This window comes from Struthio camelus, chromosome 3 (assembly GCF_040807025.1).
Source record: "Struthio camelus isolate bStrCam1 chromosome 3, bStrCam1.hap1, whole genome shotgun sequence".
NCBI lineage: Eukaryota > Metazoa > Chordata > Aves > Struthioniformes > Struthionidae > Struthio > Struthio camelus.
In genome coordinates, this window is record NC_090944.1 from 145,920,818 (window position 1) to 145,938,354 (window position 17,537).

General features: G+C 38.0%; 1 protein-coding gene across 1 annotated transcript in view; it reads left to right on the forward strand.

Annotated features, from left to right (window-relative positions):
- The window catches only part of XRN2 (5'-3' exoribonuclease 2), a 61,458-nt gene that overhangs the window by 10,849 nt on the left and 33,072 nt on the right, over positions 1 to 17,537 (forward strand). The window contains exons 5-20 of the mRNA XM_068940782.1: positions 43 to 101; positions 181 to 270; positions 1,419 to 1,491; positions 1,582 to 1,632; positions 2,019 to 2,176; positions 2,581 to 2,655; positions 2,760 to 2,893; positions 2,985 to 3,042; positions 3,141 to 3,248; positions 5,009 to 5,053; positions 6,289 to 6,420; positions 8,623 to 8,738; positions 12,213 to 12,348; positions 15,866 to 15,973; positions 16,053 to 16,142; positions 16,690 to 16,762. Coding sequence (XP_068796883.1) covers positions 43 to 101; positions 181 to 270; positions 1,419 to 1,491; positions 1,582 to 1,632; positions 2,019 to 2,176; positions 2,581 to 2,655; positions 2,760 to 2,893; positions 2,985 to 3,042; positions 3,141 to 3,248; positions 5,009 to 5,053; positions 6,289 to 6,420; positions 8,623 to 8,738; positions 12,213 to 12,348; positions 15,866 to 15,973; positions 16,053 to 16,142; positions 16,690 to 16,762 — 1,506 coding nt within the window. The remainder of the gene's footprint in view (positions 1 to 42; positions 102 to 180; positions 271 to 1,418; positions 1,492 to 1,581; positions 1,633 to 2,018; positions 2,177 to 2,580; positions 2,656 to 2,759; positions 2,894 to 2,984; positions 3,043 to 3,140; positions 3,249 to 5,008; positions 5,054 to 6,288; positions 6,421 to 8,622; positions 8,739 to 12,212; positions 12,349 to 15,865; positions 15,974 to 16,052; positions 16,143 to 16,689; positions 16,763 to 17,537) is intronic.

The following is a 17,537-nucleotide window of genomic DNA, read 5'->3' on the forward strand; positions in this document are numbered from 1 at the left end:
TTCAGTATTGGTTTACTGTGTTAAATGTCTTCATTGCTCTAGGTGGCATTCTTCCTCCAGAAGAAGTGAAAGAGAGATTTGACAGCAACTGCATTACTCCAGTAAGTAATCTTGAACTTTAACCAGCAATTGCTAACACCTGAATGATGGTTTAATTTATTTTCTTCTGTCACTTTTTAGGGAACTGAGTTTATGGATAATCTTGCTAAATGTCTCCGCTATTACATTGCTGACCGTTTAAACAGTGATCCAGGTTGGAAAAATTTGACAGTAAGTTTCACCGTTTCATACTGCAGGAAAATTAAGGTGATGTGTTAGGCTGGATTGGGATGTGATTGAAGAGGACAAATTTAACAGATTTGCCGTATCTTCTGGCACTGTGTTGTTATTAGTAATGGACCAACTTGCACATTCTGCTAGGACTTTGAGATATGTTTCATCCTAATAACACCATCTAGCTAGCAGAGCCATTTGTTTGGATTTCATATGAAAAGATTTCTTTTTAAGAGCAATAGCGAGATTTGATATTAGAAGCTATGGTTTGCTATAATGGGAGACAGGGTTTTAAGAACACTTTTCCTCCCTTGAGGGAAAAAGGTCAAGATACATTGTGTATGCATTCTCTTTTCTACTTCTTAACTTTTTGCCAGCTCATGTAGGCTGTATTTTCTCCTTTATTTCTAGTGATGGAGTATGCTAAATGACAGGCAACAAAAGTGATTCATACCAGCTTTCCTGCCTTTCTGCACTTGGAGATTATTTCCTACTGTTCCTTAGCCACTCTGCCACCATCCAGTTTTGTTTGCGATAACCCTGTTGTTTGCGCTGTACAAGAGAGCAAAACTATTCAGCCTTTCCAGATGCAGCTGTCTGTTTATTTTCCATAGGTTGATGTTAAAGTGCTCTAATTAGAGGGCAGTTGGCTCCGCTTAATTCCTTCCATCTGACGTGAGCTTTGTAAACCCTAATGCTCGTCTGGACATCACTGTGGGGAAGTGTATAAAGTTATAATGTGTCACGGTGTCTATGAGTTTAGCGTATGTAGCAGGAAGAGTATGTATCTGCTTTATCTGTTAGGTCTCTGGTTGTATTATGATTGTCTTGACAATTGGTTAGGAAATTTAAAACTCATTAATGATGTCTTGATTATTTTTGTGATGCTTGAGTCAATGTGTCAGCTTGGTCCTAGAATTCTGTCACATAGCTCTTCTACTAATTGATTCACTGCATGAAAAATGAAGGTCTACTCATCGGATCCAAACTCTTGACTGATTTCATTTTGAATCATAATATTTAGCTGAAATTACAAATTAAGAATTCAAGTGTTCATAAGGCAGAATGAATATTCAATATATGAAGTACATATTTTCTACTGTTGTCAGCCTAAATCGCTTATGTAATCTTTAAATGCTTCACAGGTTATTTTGTCTGATGCTAGTGCTCCTGGCGAAGGTGAACATAAAATCATGGATTATATTAGAAGACAAAGAGGTAACATTCAAATACATGTGAACGTTTTATTTTATATTTAAATTATTTTCATGACTTTAAATTGAACAAATGTAATTTTCTTTTGTATAGCTCAACCAAACCATGACCCAAACACTCATCATTGTCTGTGTGGGGCTGATGGTGAGTTCTCCTCTGCTAGCAATATATCTCATGTTCAGTTTTCTTGTGCCGAAAATGTCATGATTCAATTCGACCTTCATGTTTATGATGTCATTTGCATTTGTGGAAATATCCAGTGTATTTGTTAGTTTTTGAAAGCTCTGTCTAATATTTGGGGAAAGATCCAGCGTTGTCCATAGCTGATTTTCCCTTAGTTGTATCTTGGTACCTATCCAGGTACTGGTGGTTTGTTAGAAAAATGATTCGGAATGAGCCTGTGGGTAAGCACATCTTTGTGTTCATACTCGCTTAAGATAGAATGTACTTGTCTTTTTAACTTCTTTTAAAAAAAGAAAGCTTAATAATGTTCATCCTTCATTATTTTTATTTTTTCTTTTGATTGATAGCTGATCTAATTATGCTTGGATTAGCTACACATGAGCCAAATTTCACTATAATTAGGGAAGAGTTTAAACCAAATAAACCCAAGCCATGTAGTCTTTGTAACCAGATGGGTCATGAAGTTAAAGATTGCCAAGGCTTACCCAGAGAAAAACAAGGCAAGGTAAGAATTATCACCATTTGGAGAAATTATTTTGGTTTATGAAATAATTTGTGTCTTTGAGACCCACAAATTATTCTTTCTGTAGTCTTTGGCCAAAGCACAATATGGATTATATTGTTGCAATCACCTGGCCTTTCTATTTTATTAATAAATAAAAACTGTACTTCTGTAGCACAATAATATTATGCCAAACCTGAGATCCTCACTCCTTTTTTCGCTGGTGAGATAAAACTGTCAGTAACTTCACAGATATGCCAAATAGCAAAATACATGCTTGACATAAGTCCTTGAGAAACTATATTTGTATATCTTTTAATTCCTTTCAAAGTAAGCCTTTAAAATTAAGCTGGAGAAACTTTAAGGTCAACCTGGATGTAATGCAACTCTTCTGTTTTATGTTACAGCACGATCAGTTTGCAGACAGTCTTCCTACCTCTGAACAAGAATTTATCTTCATTCGATTGTGTGTTTTGCGAGAGGTATGCAAAAGCAGTTATTACATCTGCTTTGTAAAAGGAATGTTTTTAAACGGTATGCCCAAGGCTTTCCAATGCCCTTTTTCTTTTGTTTGTGTGTGCTGCAGTATTTGGAAAGAGAACTCACTATGGCCAGTTTGCCTTTCACTTTTGATTTTGAGAGAAGCATCGATGACTGGGTCTTTATGTGCTTCTTTGTGGGAAATGACTTTCTTCCTCATCTGCCATCTTTGGAGATCAGGTATATGAGAGAATATGTTTTATTTTCTTGCGAGTGTACGTACGATGTTTTTAAATGAAAAGAATCTAATGCTTTTTTTGTTTGTTTGTAGGGAAGGAGCAATTGATCGCTTGGTTAACATATATAAAAATGTGGTGCACAAAACGGGGGTAAACTTAAAATTTTTTTTGAGTTTTTCTTAAAAATACCTAGGTGTTTACTACAGAAGAGTTTTGTTTTTTCAACTATATTACTTTGCAATTTACAGGGGTACCTCACAGAAAGTGGTTTTGTCAACCTACAGCGAGTCCAGATGATCATGTTAGCTGTCGGAGAAGTCGAAGATAGTATTTTCAAAAAGAGAAAAGATGACGATGTAATTTTCTTTGTTACTTTCTTGGAATTTACTTTTGATCACTTGCATTACCGTTAGACTGTCACACTACCTTAATAGAATAACAACTTTGTATTTTGTTGTTATAGTCTCCAGTGAATTCCTCTATGTTTGAAAATGAATTGAGTGCTCCCAGTTGATTTACTTTCCCTGAGCTGCAGAGCCTGTTTTTCTTGTTATCCCAAGTAACAGCAGGGTGAAAGCTGTATGTGAGTTTTGTTACTGCCTGCAGCTTTTTGAATAGCTGCTATGAAAACTAAACAGGAATTGGTTTGTACCCTGCTGCAATCTGTGGAAGCACTGGCAGCGAGCGGTGGCAGAGTACTAAACATGAATGCGAAATGCGTTCTTGCCTTGCCAGTGCCTCCTGTCTGGAAAGAGTTGTCCACAAACTGTTGTTCTTTTGGTCTGTCTCTGCAATGTGTCTGTGCAGTCTTTTGCAGACACGTGCAAGCTCTGCAGCCTGGGAGACATGCTGGGATTAGAGCGGTACTAAGCCTGTGCTGGTTCTTTCTCTGGAAAGACAGAGGATGCTGACTCTGGCTACACTGATGTAACTGTATGGAGTGTAGCTCATTTTGGAGGGTGGGCAGGACTTGCTTGCATCAGTTCGGAAGAGATGGTCAGACCGTTGTGTATGTTCTGTAGAATTCAAGGTTTGGCATATCTCATCTCTTCTTCCTCTTCCTCTACTCCCCCCACACTCTCCCTCATTCTAAGCATTAAATATTGCATTGTTTAAAATAGTTCTTTGGAGTCTGTTTGAATTGTGGGAGGTATTTTTGTTTGTTTGTTTGTTTTTAAGTAAACGCACTAAAGACAAGTTAGGATAGAGTTTTAAATGTGGTAGTGTTCACTTTGTAAGTAAACTTTAAATTAAATTCTAGTGGGCCTGTCTTTAAAACTATTTGTTTAAAAAAAAAAAAAACCTAGTACTTATTTTGTGAGTTGCTTTATATCTTCTCAGCATCTGAAAAAGATATTGAAAATAACTCTTTACACATTATAGCATTTCTTCTGGTTGAGAAGTTTTTTTTGTTTATCCTAAGTCTTTGTATATGCAGCTTATTCAGTACAGGGGATAAAAACACCTTATGAGCAAAGGAAGAGACTGTATCTAAAAATCCAATCAAAAAATCCTGTACCAGTGCTGCCAAAATATTTTATTTATAACAACTCCAGCCTACATGTCTCTTGAAGTGGAAATGCCAATTTGATGTTCAAGTTTTCAGTGTCCTGGGCCAAGAGTGATAAATATCTTTCTTAGATCCTCATCTTTGCCCGTTTCTGGGACTTTAGTGTTTCTCCTGTTTTTTATTTGTTTATGTTTGTTTGTTTTTGAGCAGTTCCAGTCCAAACAAGGAGCTTGTCTGTGTTATCACTTGCAGCCCTTTGATACTGATACTGGCTAAAATTGCCAGTGGGCTACTACTACTAAAACTCAGATTTTCCATCCATAAGTTCGAAGGCCTGGTTGTTGTGGCAAAACTTAGTAGGGAATATAAGCCGTAACCGGAACTGTGGGGCTTTGAATACACATCTGCCTTTTTTCTGTGATTTGTCCATGTAGAGTTGAAATTTGTATCCCATTTCTGTTGGATTTACAGATACAAGAAGTGGCCTGTGTTTTATTCAGAACAGTACTTAAAAACCTTATTGGTCTTTTTAGCTGGTAGAGGATTGTAATGAAATATTTTTCCAAGAGGCCTGTATCCTTGACTGACTTTTCATTCTGTACTTAGGACAACTTCAAAAGACGGCAAAAAGAAAAAAGAAAAAGAATGAAGGTAAATTCATTGCTTTCACAACGCAAAAAATGCTGTCAGTAATTAAAATATGTAATGTAGCTTTCAGTAAATGTGAGTCAAAGCTGCAGCTGTAGTTGCAGATTTTTGGGGCTGTGCTTAAACAGGTTTTTTCATGGCTTTTTGTAAGCTGGAGCTTTGAATGAAGAAATTGCCTGTTTAAAGGCTTTCTAAACTGGGGAAGGAGGGAGAGAACTGAAGGTGCCTGATGATAACTGTATGTTGTGTCCTTGAAATGTAGACGTATCTGCACTTTCATGATTATTTTGTGGTGCTTTGCCATGCTAACTGTACAGGAGTTGCTCTTCCATGGATTGACCTAAATATTGTCAGCAACTGTATTGTGTTCGGGTTGATGTGCTTAAATGGAGTATTAGCTGAAGGTTTTAAATGTAAATGTGTATACCAGTTTGCATTGTATTGATGTGCTTGTTTAAAGGCATGCCTTTAGAAAAAGCAAATGAGGCTTACCCCACACTATAGTAAGCAAGTCAGTGTTGCCAAATTTCTTGTAAATATAAAAGGGAAATGTTAATTGTTCTGGGAGCACGTTTGTCCTTTCTGACCCATGTTATTTGAATTTTTTAAAATCACATTATTGTAAAGTTGTTGAGGTATAATTTCCTGTGCATGAAACGTTCGGATATTTTAAAAATGGACTCTTGCATGTTCATTTCAGCGTAGCTTTGTTCTTGGCTAGGACGTTTGGGTAAGTGTAGCATCCAAAGTTTTCAAGTTATATGATGTCCCTACTTTTTCAGTGCTATCCGTAGCCTGTGTTTATTTTTTAAATTAGTTATTTCCTGACTATCCCTGTTAGACTGAAAGGGGTTATTCACTTTGGTTATTCACTTTGCTTACAGAGAGTCCTTTTTTCCCCAAAGTTAGTCAAATGGAGTCTCATATCCCCCAAAAACTGCCTTTCAACCCATGAAGAACTTCAGCACGTAATACAATTGTTCTTGTTTTATTTGTTTTTTTTTGGAAAAACTTAATAAATTGTAGGAATATAAGAGTCTCACTTGAAAGTGCTGTCTGATGTCTGGGTAAGATCTTGATCATCATAACTGATTTAGGCTGAGCTGAGTGAGTAATTGATTAAATTATGCTTGTTTTATATTGGGTATATTAAGCTGAAAATTGTGATAGAGCATCGTCACCTACGCTGTGGAGATTACACACCTCTTTCAGTATACTTGTGTGTATTTTTTTTTTAGCGAGATCATCCTTCTTTTATTCCTGGAGGACAGTTTTCCCCTCAAGCTCTAGGAAATCGATCTAGTCCTCAGGCAATCAGCAACCCTAGGCAGACTGCTTTTGAAATGAGAATGCATGACCGGCAGAATTCTGTAAGTAGATGTTTAAAGGTATTTATAAATACAAGGAGAAATAATCATATCCTATGTAACTCTGGGTGCCTTATTGTCTGCCCTGTAAAAGTCTTTTTTTTAACAACAGATATTTAAAAAAAAAAAACTATATTTTTCAAGGAAATAGCTTTAATGACCAATTTTTGTGAGACTACTTGAATAAAATTATGTTCTTTATTTTAGTGTTTGAAATGACATTTCTTGTTAAATAGTTCTGGAGAGGCAAATATATCCAAATCAAAGAAGAAGAATTATATCTAAACTGCCAGTTTTATGAAGGTACAAAATAGGTCCCAATCGCTAGGCCAAAGCTGACACTTCAGTAGTAACAGAGAGATTCCTATTACTAAATGAAAAATACTTGTGGTGAATTTTTGATTCATTCATATAATTCTGGGTAATGCCAGAGCTACCACCCTCTGAATCTGACTTATATTTCCATATCTCTGAATTACTTTTTTTGGAATTACTCTTTGTATTTTGTTTCAATTTTAGCTTGATCAGTGTTAGTCCCAGCTTGTAGTTCAATACAAGCTAGAAAGAAAAGGAAAACTTACTCTCCTGCCCCATGAGGAGATGTGAAGCTGAACGTGCTGCTTTTTTTTCCCCTCTTTGCAACACTTGCAGCAGCAGTGAGGCTGGTAAATAGATATTTGACGCCACACTTGCAGTAACCCAGACTTTGAATCTTTCAAGAAAATCAAGGAGTTAGTCTCTATCTACTGTGTTTTGGAAGGATTATTTGCCCTAGAATGTCACATTTCTCAGCAGGAAGAATATTTTAGTTTTTTCTCCTGTACTTTTGTGTTGAGATCTGTAGAAAACTACCCACAAGTCAGCATTTTTCGTTCTTTAGTGGAGTAGAGCAGATGAGCAGGAATCTGTTTTATCCTGGTGTTGTTTGTGGTTTAGATTGAATGACCACGTGCACATACTCGGGACTTGTTCAGTGCCATAGAACTTATCTAGAAGGTTAAGAAGGTGGCTGTGAACAGTACAGAATAATTTAATTTAGCTACCGTTAACCAGTGCGTCAAAGGAAGCACATGTGCAAAATATGGCACCATTCCCACCTCCATATGCTTTTCCCCGAGCCTTATTTCTCTACTGTATTCCAGCTGGTTCTCGCAATTTCTAGTTTCCTGTTTAATTTCCAATACTTTATTTTAACAGTATTTTTAGACAAAAGTCATACTCTTTAATGATAGTAATCTCTGTTCCAGGTGACTTAAGTGTGTGTGTTTTATATATATCTGTCTGTCTATCTATATATGCATTTATATTTTGGAAAATTGTGATTTGAATATCTGTGTGTTTGGGGAATGCTTTTACTTCCCAAAAGTTTGCCTGTTGACAGGGAGAGGGAAACTTGGAAGAAATTTTTGAAAGGGTATCCAAAAAAAAGACAGAAAATTAGAAATAAATTGAGCGCTCTGTTAGCTTGACTGTTAACTTTCGATAAGAATTATGACAAATGTTTTCTTTTTGTTCGTAAATTTTCATCCAAACAGTGAACAGACTTGAGTAAGGGTTCTTTTCATCATAAAGATGTTATTTTCAGTCTTTTTAAGCCTGAGTAAATACTGAGCAGATTTATCTTAAATCTGCTTTGTAGAAGTGAAAGTGGAAGAAGGGTGGTTTTGATTTTTAGTCTCTGTATGGTCCATACAAAAATACATAATCTTAAAAACAGTTTAAAAGATCAGCTGTGACAAAACCTAGAGTATTTCTCCTGGTTCTGAATTTCAAGCAGCTTTTGTGCAGTGGTCTGCATGGGCAGCACACTTCTGCTGTCGCTGTAAAAAGAAGTCGTAACGTAAGCTCTGGAACTTGAGACAACAGTTGTACTCCAAAGGCTTATTCTGGGATATGTAAATATTTCCGTGTTTTGTCAATTTGTACTATCTTGTCCGTTGTATCTTTTTCTTTCAAAAATGTAATGAATTCTGTCTGTACATCTGAGTGCCTGCCTCTTAATACAAAGACAGGTTTTTCTTTTCCTTTTCTTCTTGACTTGATGTTTCTAGAATTTTGTACTATTTACCTGGAGCTTTGGGGGAACTAGAACTAATGTACATAATTTTTCTTTATCACAAAGTTGTTAATTTTAACTTGAATTTAAAATGCCTAATAAACCCTCTTTTCCCTCCCTCTATTTATGTGCAATAATCATGACCCTAGACAACTTCATCTCCAAATACCAGTCTCACTTCTGATGGCACCCCATCCCCAGCAGGAGGAATTAAGCGAAAAGCTGAAGATAGTGACAGTGAACCTGAGCCAGAGGATAATATCAGGTGAAGCCATTTTTTGTAGCACTTTGTTAGCAAATTGCTGAGATAGATGCAGTCTAATTAATGCCATTTAGCTTAGAGCAGCAGTGCCTTCAGATGCTTTTCTATGATCTTTTTATCCACCAGTAATTAATGTGGAGGGTTAGAATATTCAGTAAATTCCAGTGAGATGTGTAAGCTATAGCTGTTAAATCTAAGTATCTAGATTAGTATGCGTGCGGGTTTACATCCTCCAAGCCACTACTCCCTTTGAGACCAGGCACTAGATTGGCTAGACATTCCCTGTTCAGCTTTGATTATGTGAGCTGAATGCGGCTGTTTCACAGTTGAATTTTTAAGCTATTTAACCCACAGAATTCAGTTATGTTAGCGCGCACAGCGTTACTTATCTTGACTATCATGGTCTTATTTCCTCGATCTTTGCCTTGTAGCAGACCTGGTTTTGGTGGCAAGGAGTTCTTCTTTAAGTTTCTTAGGACAGCTGTTCCGCCGATGATTAAGGGATAGGAATTTGATGGAAATTAATTGAATTGACGTGAATTAACCGCGGGTGTGAGTTTACTGAAAGTTTTAATCAAGATGTAAGAGTTAAGGCCTTAGGAATCTTTATGTCTAGTAACCTGTTTACATTTCTGTCATGATAAAGGCAGCCAGTGGTTTTTTGTTTTCTGTCGAGTGAAGGGACGTAGGCATGGAAAAACAAAAAGGTTATTTATTGTGAAGTATTGATCTCTATTGTCCCGCAGTGTTGTCACAACATGTTTGTTATATTTAGCCCATTAGATCTTCTGGTGTTAAACGTTGTACCTATGATATTTATCTTTTCTAGTGCATGTAGATCCAAATGGAGTGCGTGGAGTGGGTTTTGTTTTATTTTATTTTTTCTTAATCCAGCAAGCAAGAAATTTCTGTCTTAAGGTCAGGATAAATTTTTATGTCGGTTACCATTTGAATTTTAGCTGAGACTCTAAAAGAAGCCTTTAGCAGTTATAGCAACTAGTATGAATGAACCGTGGTGATTTACAAGTTGCTATAGTTCTGACAAGTTTGGTACTGTCAACCAAAAGGGTGGGCTACATTCATCATTTAAGCTCTTCTGTAGATCAGAATACTTGCTTGGCTCTGTTTTTGAGTGAAAAACACTTCATTGTGTTGGGAAGTGGTGAACAGACTTATTTTCTAGGACTTTTTTTTTTTTTTTAAATGTATGACTTGTATCAAGCTATATTTGGATCAGAGTGGAATTTAAAACAAACAGTAATCTGAAAATGATTCTCCTTGAATAAAAACAGCTGCTTAAACGGGCTGGATGCAGAGAAGTTGTTTACCGAAATAAATTTTGCGTTTAGCATGACTTTAAAACTAAGACAAATAGTTCTAGTAAGCGAGCAGACTGTTTTTGTTACCTTTTGGCAAGGTTTTTGAAACTGGTATAAGTGTGCAGCTGCCAGGGAGCTCCTAGAGTCAGATGCTCATAGGCTGTAGATGTTCTTGACACTGTCCCTCAAGACTTTGGAGCAAGTAGCTCTCATCTGTGCTCACCTGGCTGTTTTACTTAAACTCTGAAACCAAGTTTGAGTTGACCTCACAGGTAGGTTGTGTTCTGATTCTGCACATAATTTTAAAAGGTTGTGTCCTTGCTGGCCTGGGACCTTGCATTATGGTTTTTGAATGCGAGAATCCACGCCAAGATACGAACATTTAGAATAAAATTATTTAAAAAACATTACTAAAGGGTTACCTGGTTTGACCAGTTTCTAAATCAGATTTGTAATTTGCTCTGCTCTTTATCCATCTGAATACCAGAATTCACGTGATCTTTGAGATACGTGTGTGTAAAATACATGCAATGTAGTGAATAATAGGTTTAAAAAACAGAGTTTTTTGAGGGAGGCCAGTTTTGAAGAATGACGCCATGGTTGAAGTAAGCTCTAAGCAGAGCTTAATCTTTCTGTTATTTAAAATACCTTTTTAGATAGCAGTTTCTGAGTTGAACTGGAATTTTCCCCAATATGTCCGAGTATGGCTAACAACTTCAAGTTTTAGGCGCGTGTTGGTAACTTCATGCTTGTGGCACACTTGCTCTCTTAGAATTGACATGTCACTTACTGAATGATCAGGAACACGGGGTGCAGAGAGCTGATAAAATATCTGAGAAAGGAAAGTTTTGTAGTCCGTAGGAAACGAATCCTGTTGCTGCCTGTGGCAAGACAACTGTATTCCCCTTGTATATCTATCTCCTCTTTTGGAGGAGCCTGTGGCAAGTGTTTGTTTTACACCTTTATTAGTTGTTGCTTGGCATTTTCAACTGGAGTTTTTTGTCTGTAACTGTTTTCCAGACTTAAGGAATTGACCAAATTTTGTTAAGAACCTGAGCAGTGTTTTTCATGACAGGTTGTTTCATATCTTAAACATTTCAGTCCAGACTGCTAAAGTATTTTTACTGTTAATCTTCACAGCATGTTCTTTCTTGAAATGTGGCATAATATAGCACGTCCTCCACTTTTTGTTTCACCTTTGTGTTGCATTAGAACCACGATATTCATGCGCTTGTCTGCCGGAGATGAGCAGGTAGTTGTTTTTCCCCTGCCCCATCTCTGGACAGACATCGGGGGGAGCTGGGTGAAGTAAGGCATAGATGGTGCCTGAGGTGGTTCTGTTAGACTCTAACGTCCATCTCTGGCACGAAAGGTTGAGGATCCCTTTTTGAAAGGAAACTGCTCTAACGTGAATCAACATGCACTGGATTCCTGAGCTTTCGGATAATTCCGGTGGTAATCATAGCATGCTTGAGCAGCAGTAGACTATAGAAAATGAGCTTCCCCCCCCCCCCCCAATAATTATTTATTTGCTTACTTCTCACTTCAGATAGCACAGAAGCTATCACTGTTCTGCTTGAGAAGAGTGTGAAGAACGGAAGATAGAACGTACTGGGAGAAGAGACTCCCATAAAATGAAGGCTTTGCCAAGGGTAAATTCAATGAAATTCGTCAGGCAAGAAGTGGAGAGCTTATTTTCTTTCTAGTGGTTGGAAGAGTTAGAGAACAAAGTTCAACCATCAGTTTTGGTAGTAGATTTCTGATGAGAAGGATGAAATCGTGGACTTAGGGACAGTACGTTGCTTTGAAAAATCCTGGCACCGGCAGGCACGGATCTGAAAATCTACCTTGTTTCTAAAAAGTATTTGGAAGACGTATTTGGCAGGCTGGCAGCTTTGGAATTTCATTTGGATTTTCTCTTCTGCTGGCCATCAGGTTTTATTCTCTTGCCGCTGAGCGTCAGTTTTCATGCTGTCGTTTAGATCAGTAGAAAGCGATGTAGAAATTGGAATTTAAGTAGCAAGTGACTGATTGCTAGGAGCGTGTTCTTTATGCTGCTTTTATTGTGTTGGGTCCACTTTTTCATTATGTTTTAGTTCAGGAATGTAAATGTGCATATAATTAAACGTATTGACATCTAATTGTATTTTTTATGCAGGTTATGGGAAGCTGGTTGGAAACAACGCTATTATAAAAATAAATTTGATGTTGATGCATCCGATGAGAAATTCCGACGAAAAGTTGTACAGTCCTATGTTGAAGGGCTTTGCTGGGTTCTCAGATACTATTATCAGGTACTTAAAAGTTCTTCTCTGAAACTTCACTTTTCTTTTGTCTGCATCCTGTCTCTTTTCTGTAAATAATCATATTTCATTACTCATTTTTGAAAAGCAGTGGGTTTTTTTTTTTTTGAGGCTGTAAAGTAATATGAGTGGGTGCCCATTCCGTCTGACGCTCGAGATTTGAATGCAGTTTTTATTGCTCACACACAGTAGCAGTGCTTGTTAGTTTATTAAGAACCAGCGCGTATTTTTTCCTTTGCATTACATAGCCATACAAGGGCTGGTGCAATTAATTGCACATGGCTAAATGAGCAAACAAAGGGCAAAGCCTGTGAAATGCTAGTAAGAATTGGAAGGGAACAGAGTTGTCAGTCTCCTCCACAGATTATAATGATGCTCTATGAAGTGCATTGTAATTTAAGTAATCCGTATCTGATGTAAATCTTTTGATAATTGAGATGTCAGACTGGCAAGAGATTAGTTAGACATATTGGGGTTTGTTGCAGTGACAGTTAATAACTATTTTCGTGCTCTGGGAGCAAAGCAAGTTATATTTTGTGTGACCTGGGAATGGACTCTACTCGAGCCGATGAAGTTTAACTGCCTCAGGAGGGCTTTGTAGCTTGAACACAGTGCCATGTTGATAAAACTGCACCCTTTGCAGGTCATAGGTGGCTTACATCTCTCTAACCTGGAGCACAGGCCGTGCATACATCTCACATGCCTGCAAAAAACTACACAGCGTTAGAATTAGCGAGTTTATTTCAACTTTTACTCTTTTTTTTCCCCCCTTGAACCAAAAAGGGGCGTATTCTATTCCCTGCCGCTGCATTAATTCGGCTGAGTTAGGGCTCTGACCTGTGCGTTACGGTGGATGAAAACGTTCGAGCTCAAGGCTCGCGCCAGTCTGTTGCAGAAGCAGGGGACAAGCTGCCCTGGCTGGCTGATCCGCAGGAGAGCTGCGCTAAGCTGAGCTCTGCGCGGCCCTGGGTAGCTCCTCTTACAGAGGAGCGATGTCTCCTGGAGTTAAAATGCAGCCAGCAGACGGCCACCTTTACACATGCAAATTCCTATGATCCTGCATGCAGGCCCACTGAAAGCAAAGCGCTTTCCTGTTGATCATGGCGATGAGTTTTCTAGAGCTCTGTACACCCCCAGATGTCTCTGAAGTACAGAAATGAGCAGAGGCGTCTGCTTGCTGGAAACCTGTCGGAGCAGCCGCCAGCGCGGCCGGCGGTGCAAACGCACTGCAAAAGGCAGTCTGGCTTACAACAGGAGCTGCAGGGTTTAGAGGAGGGAGTATATGGCAAAACTGAGGTTAGATGTTCTGGAGAGAATATTTACAAGGTGACTGAAATATATACTCCTTTGAAGATTGTAAAATTAAGATTTTGTTCAAGGAAGTTTGTGGGTCGAGGGGGTGCGTGCTCATCGCTTTGTGATCAGCGTGCCATGGTCTTGCGCGGATGTCATGGTGCTGTTTTTATAACTGTTTAAGCTGGTTTTGCCTTTGCATATGTGCTGTTGGGAGACTTGAGCCTTTAAGCGCACAGGAGTGGGCAGACCAGCCTCTACCCAGTTTTAAAACAGCATAGGCAAGTCCTTTTGCAACGTTTGCTAGTGTAGCTTGGTGTAAAACCGGTTTAGTTAGAGATGTATGTAGATGACTCCTTGTCCTATTGAGTTGGTGGACGTTTCAGCTGAAGTGACTGCTGCACGCGTGAGTGATAGATGATTACAGTTGCACAGAAAATAAATCAGGGAGGTTGAGAGTAGCTTGAGACTTCAGGCAGCACCGTAGTAGTGCTCTCAAGAAAATTAAGAAGCAGAAAGACCTCAAGGAGCAGTGACTGCGCGAAAGGTATTTCTGGCTTAGTAACGTTTCGAAAGAAAACTTTATAAAAAGTACAGGCAGTCTGTTGTGCCGGTATGGTGCAGCCCTCAAATGACTTTCTGCCTATATGAAAATTGGATTAGGAAGTTGTTGGGCTAAAGGAAGCTTCAAAATAAGGTGGGTTCTGTTTTGGAGTTTTTTCTTTTTTTTTTTTTCCTCTTTATTGTAACAGGAATTGATTTCAGTAACTGCTGCTCATGGTCCGTAGAACTTGCAAAAGAATTAGTTGCATGCTTTTCTACTCGTTTAAAAAGCTTAGGTAGAACATGTTCCATTAAGGGGAACATCTGTTTAAAAAAAAATCCACCTGTTTTTAAAAAAAAATAATAATAATAATAATAACAACCTGAAACCATCTGAAGAACTGCAGCTGATAATTATAGCCTCTATAATTTTATACCGGAAATATCGCTGGAGGACCCTCATTGACATTTACTCAGTCAGAATTGGAAGTCAAAATAGTAGACTTCTGTTTCAAGTGGTACTGCTAAGAAAAATAGCTGGGGCTGCGGAGGGGAAAACTTAACTTAGACCTTTTAGAGCCGCGTTTCCTTTATAACGTGCATTGTGTTCCAATGTGTTTGAGCTGACTTTCGCTTCTTCTTTTTGAGGATTATTTTGCCTCTTTCGAGGGAATGCACTTTATATTTCCCAGGATTAAATGTAGAAGAATAAGAGGGGAAAAGTGAAAGCTTACTCGAAGTGCGTGTAGTGCTTTTTATTGAATAGAAAAATAATTATGAAAGGAATACTTTTCAACCTGCAGAAAATACTGTTCACATTTGTACACCTTGTACAGTGTATCATTTCAGGTTCTCTGGTCCCTCCAATTCACAAATTAGTAGTGGGGTTTGGATTTGCAAAACAAAAGTGCAAATTGTGAGCTGCCAGAAAAGGAGTTCTTCTGTTCCTAGTGAGACCTCTCTAATGGCTTTCTGATTTGCACGTTTCTGCTCTGTTTATACAATCACGGAGAACTTAGAAACTCCTCCTCTGTGTTGCCTGTGTGTATTTCCATGGTCTGAGATGTGCCGGCAGCTCTCCAGAAGCTGAAAATGTATCCAGTTGCTATAAGCTCCTCAACTTAGCCCCAGGGATTGGTTACCCTTATGGAAAGACTGTGATTTCCTGCTGCTTGGCAGGTGCGTGCGCATGTGTGCGTGGGTTTTTTTTTTCCAAGGGGGAGGAAAAAAGCATAAGGTATGTTACAGTGCCCTGAAGTTAAGGTTAAGATGCTGCTCTAAGGTCTTTTGTGTTGTTACGGTGCTAGGTCCTGTCTTTTTGGCTGTCTCCCTTAGTGACTCAAACCTAGCCCATAGCAAGAGTACTTTGGCATAGAAGTCTATCTGCTGTGTTCTGTGCTGCCGAGGAAATGCCCGAGGTCTCCATTCACTGTCCAGTGAACTCACTCGCTCTAATCTGGCTATGAAAAGTTAAGTCCCAACCTGAAGTCCAGAGTACCTTTAGAGGCAAGAGCTCTTTCTTTTCTAATCACGGGGACTTCTCATTCTCCTGGCTGATGCTGGGCAAAGTTTTGTCATCTTTAGTTACTGGGCTACTTGGATTTGGGCTTTTTTTTTTTTTCTTTCGTTCTTCCAATTTGTCTGATTTGTTTCTCTTGTTTTGCTGTCCTAGGGCTGTGCATCCTGGAACTGGTATTACCCTTTTCACTATGCTCCGTTTGCTTCTGACTTTGATGGCATTGCAGATATGCCCTCAGATTTTGAGAAGGGCTCAAAACCGGTATGGTGCCTTTATTTATTTATTTATGCTCTAACAACTTACTAGCGGTGTCCTACATCTGCTTGTTTACTTTCAACAGTTCAAGCCTCTTGAACAACTTATGGGAGTATTTCCAGCTGCAAGTGGAAATTTTCTGCCCCCAACTTGGAGGAAGCTCATGACAGATCCGGTAAGAATCCATGTTTTATTCCTCTATCAGGTTTTGTCATCTTGCAATTGTGTGTACATGACTAGATACTTCTTACTTTAGATGGAAAAATAATGGAGAAGGAGGAGGAAGTTTTTGGTAAATTGCAGAGATTCTTTAAAGTTCTTTAGAAGTGAATTTTTCACTTCAGATGTTTGGATGAGGGAAATTCTTTCCTGACTCTTTTATTAAGTGTAAAAAAAAAAAAAAAAAAAAAAAAGTTTCTACTCTCTTCTAGAAACCCTACAACACTTGTTTGGGGCGCAGAGACTCTAACTCGGTCATCCTGAATTCTTCTGTCCCCCTTAACTTCTTGTTTTGATACTGAGTGATAGGAGTGCCCTAGCATATTACCTGTGTAAATGGTATTTATTAAAAGATAGTTTTTTTTTTTAATCTCTCTCTCTCTCTCTATTAATAAGGATGCAAAGAAGTTTGACTAATAAAACCATGTACAGTACTACATAGCATTCTGAATCAATTTCATAATTGACTTAAATATATTTTTTTATTATTTTGTCAAATGCAGGAATCAAGCATAATTGACTTCTACCCTGAAGACTTTGCTATTGATTTAAACGGGAAGAAATACGCTTGGCAAGGTGAAATTTCAACTTTCTTCTTTTGAATTATAGTATCTGTCCTAAGTCATATCTGTGTGAAAATGGGAGGAAAATGGAAAATGATCGTAGTGAGATAATGTCAAACAAGGTTTATGATTGTATTTGCTTCTGTTACTTTGGGTACAGGGAAAGTACTTTGCCACAGCTATATTTTTCAAAATAAATTTATATGAAGAACAAATTATGATTTGGTAACTGACTTAAGATCAGCCAATGATTAGTAGTAATTTCAGCAGTCACTCTAGATTTGTTAATTTGTCCTGAACTAGATTAATCATTTTTCTATTTTTGTCAGCCTTACTATGTCATTGTCTTTTGTCTTCTTGGAATGTAATTAATGGATCTTATTCAATCAGTGGCTCGTTATTACCTTGTGAAAAATGTTATTGGAGATATCTCTCTATTTGGATGCAGACAAAGAATGAAAAAATAGAGTATTCAGTGCAGTCTTTTCTTTCTTAAGAGAATATTTATTTTAATGACCTGTCAAATTTGAAATCTGGTATTCAGCCAGTAGGGAACTGTAACATCTCTCATATATATTTAAAAACTATTTATTCTTCCCCCTCTTCTTAGCCTGTGTAACTATTTTAGAATGACTAGTTTGTTCTACCTTTATTATTGACTCTTAAAGCTTCTGGCAGTGTTTTTTCTGTAAGACATGGTAATTCCTAATAAAATTAGAGAGAACTTTTGTGCTACTGCCAAAGAATGAGAAGAGAAAACTAGCAAAGTGAAAATACCAGCCTCCAAC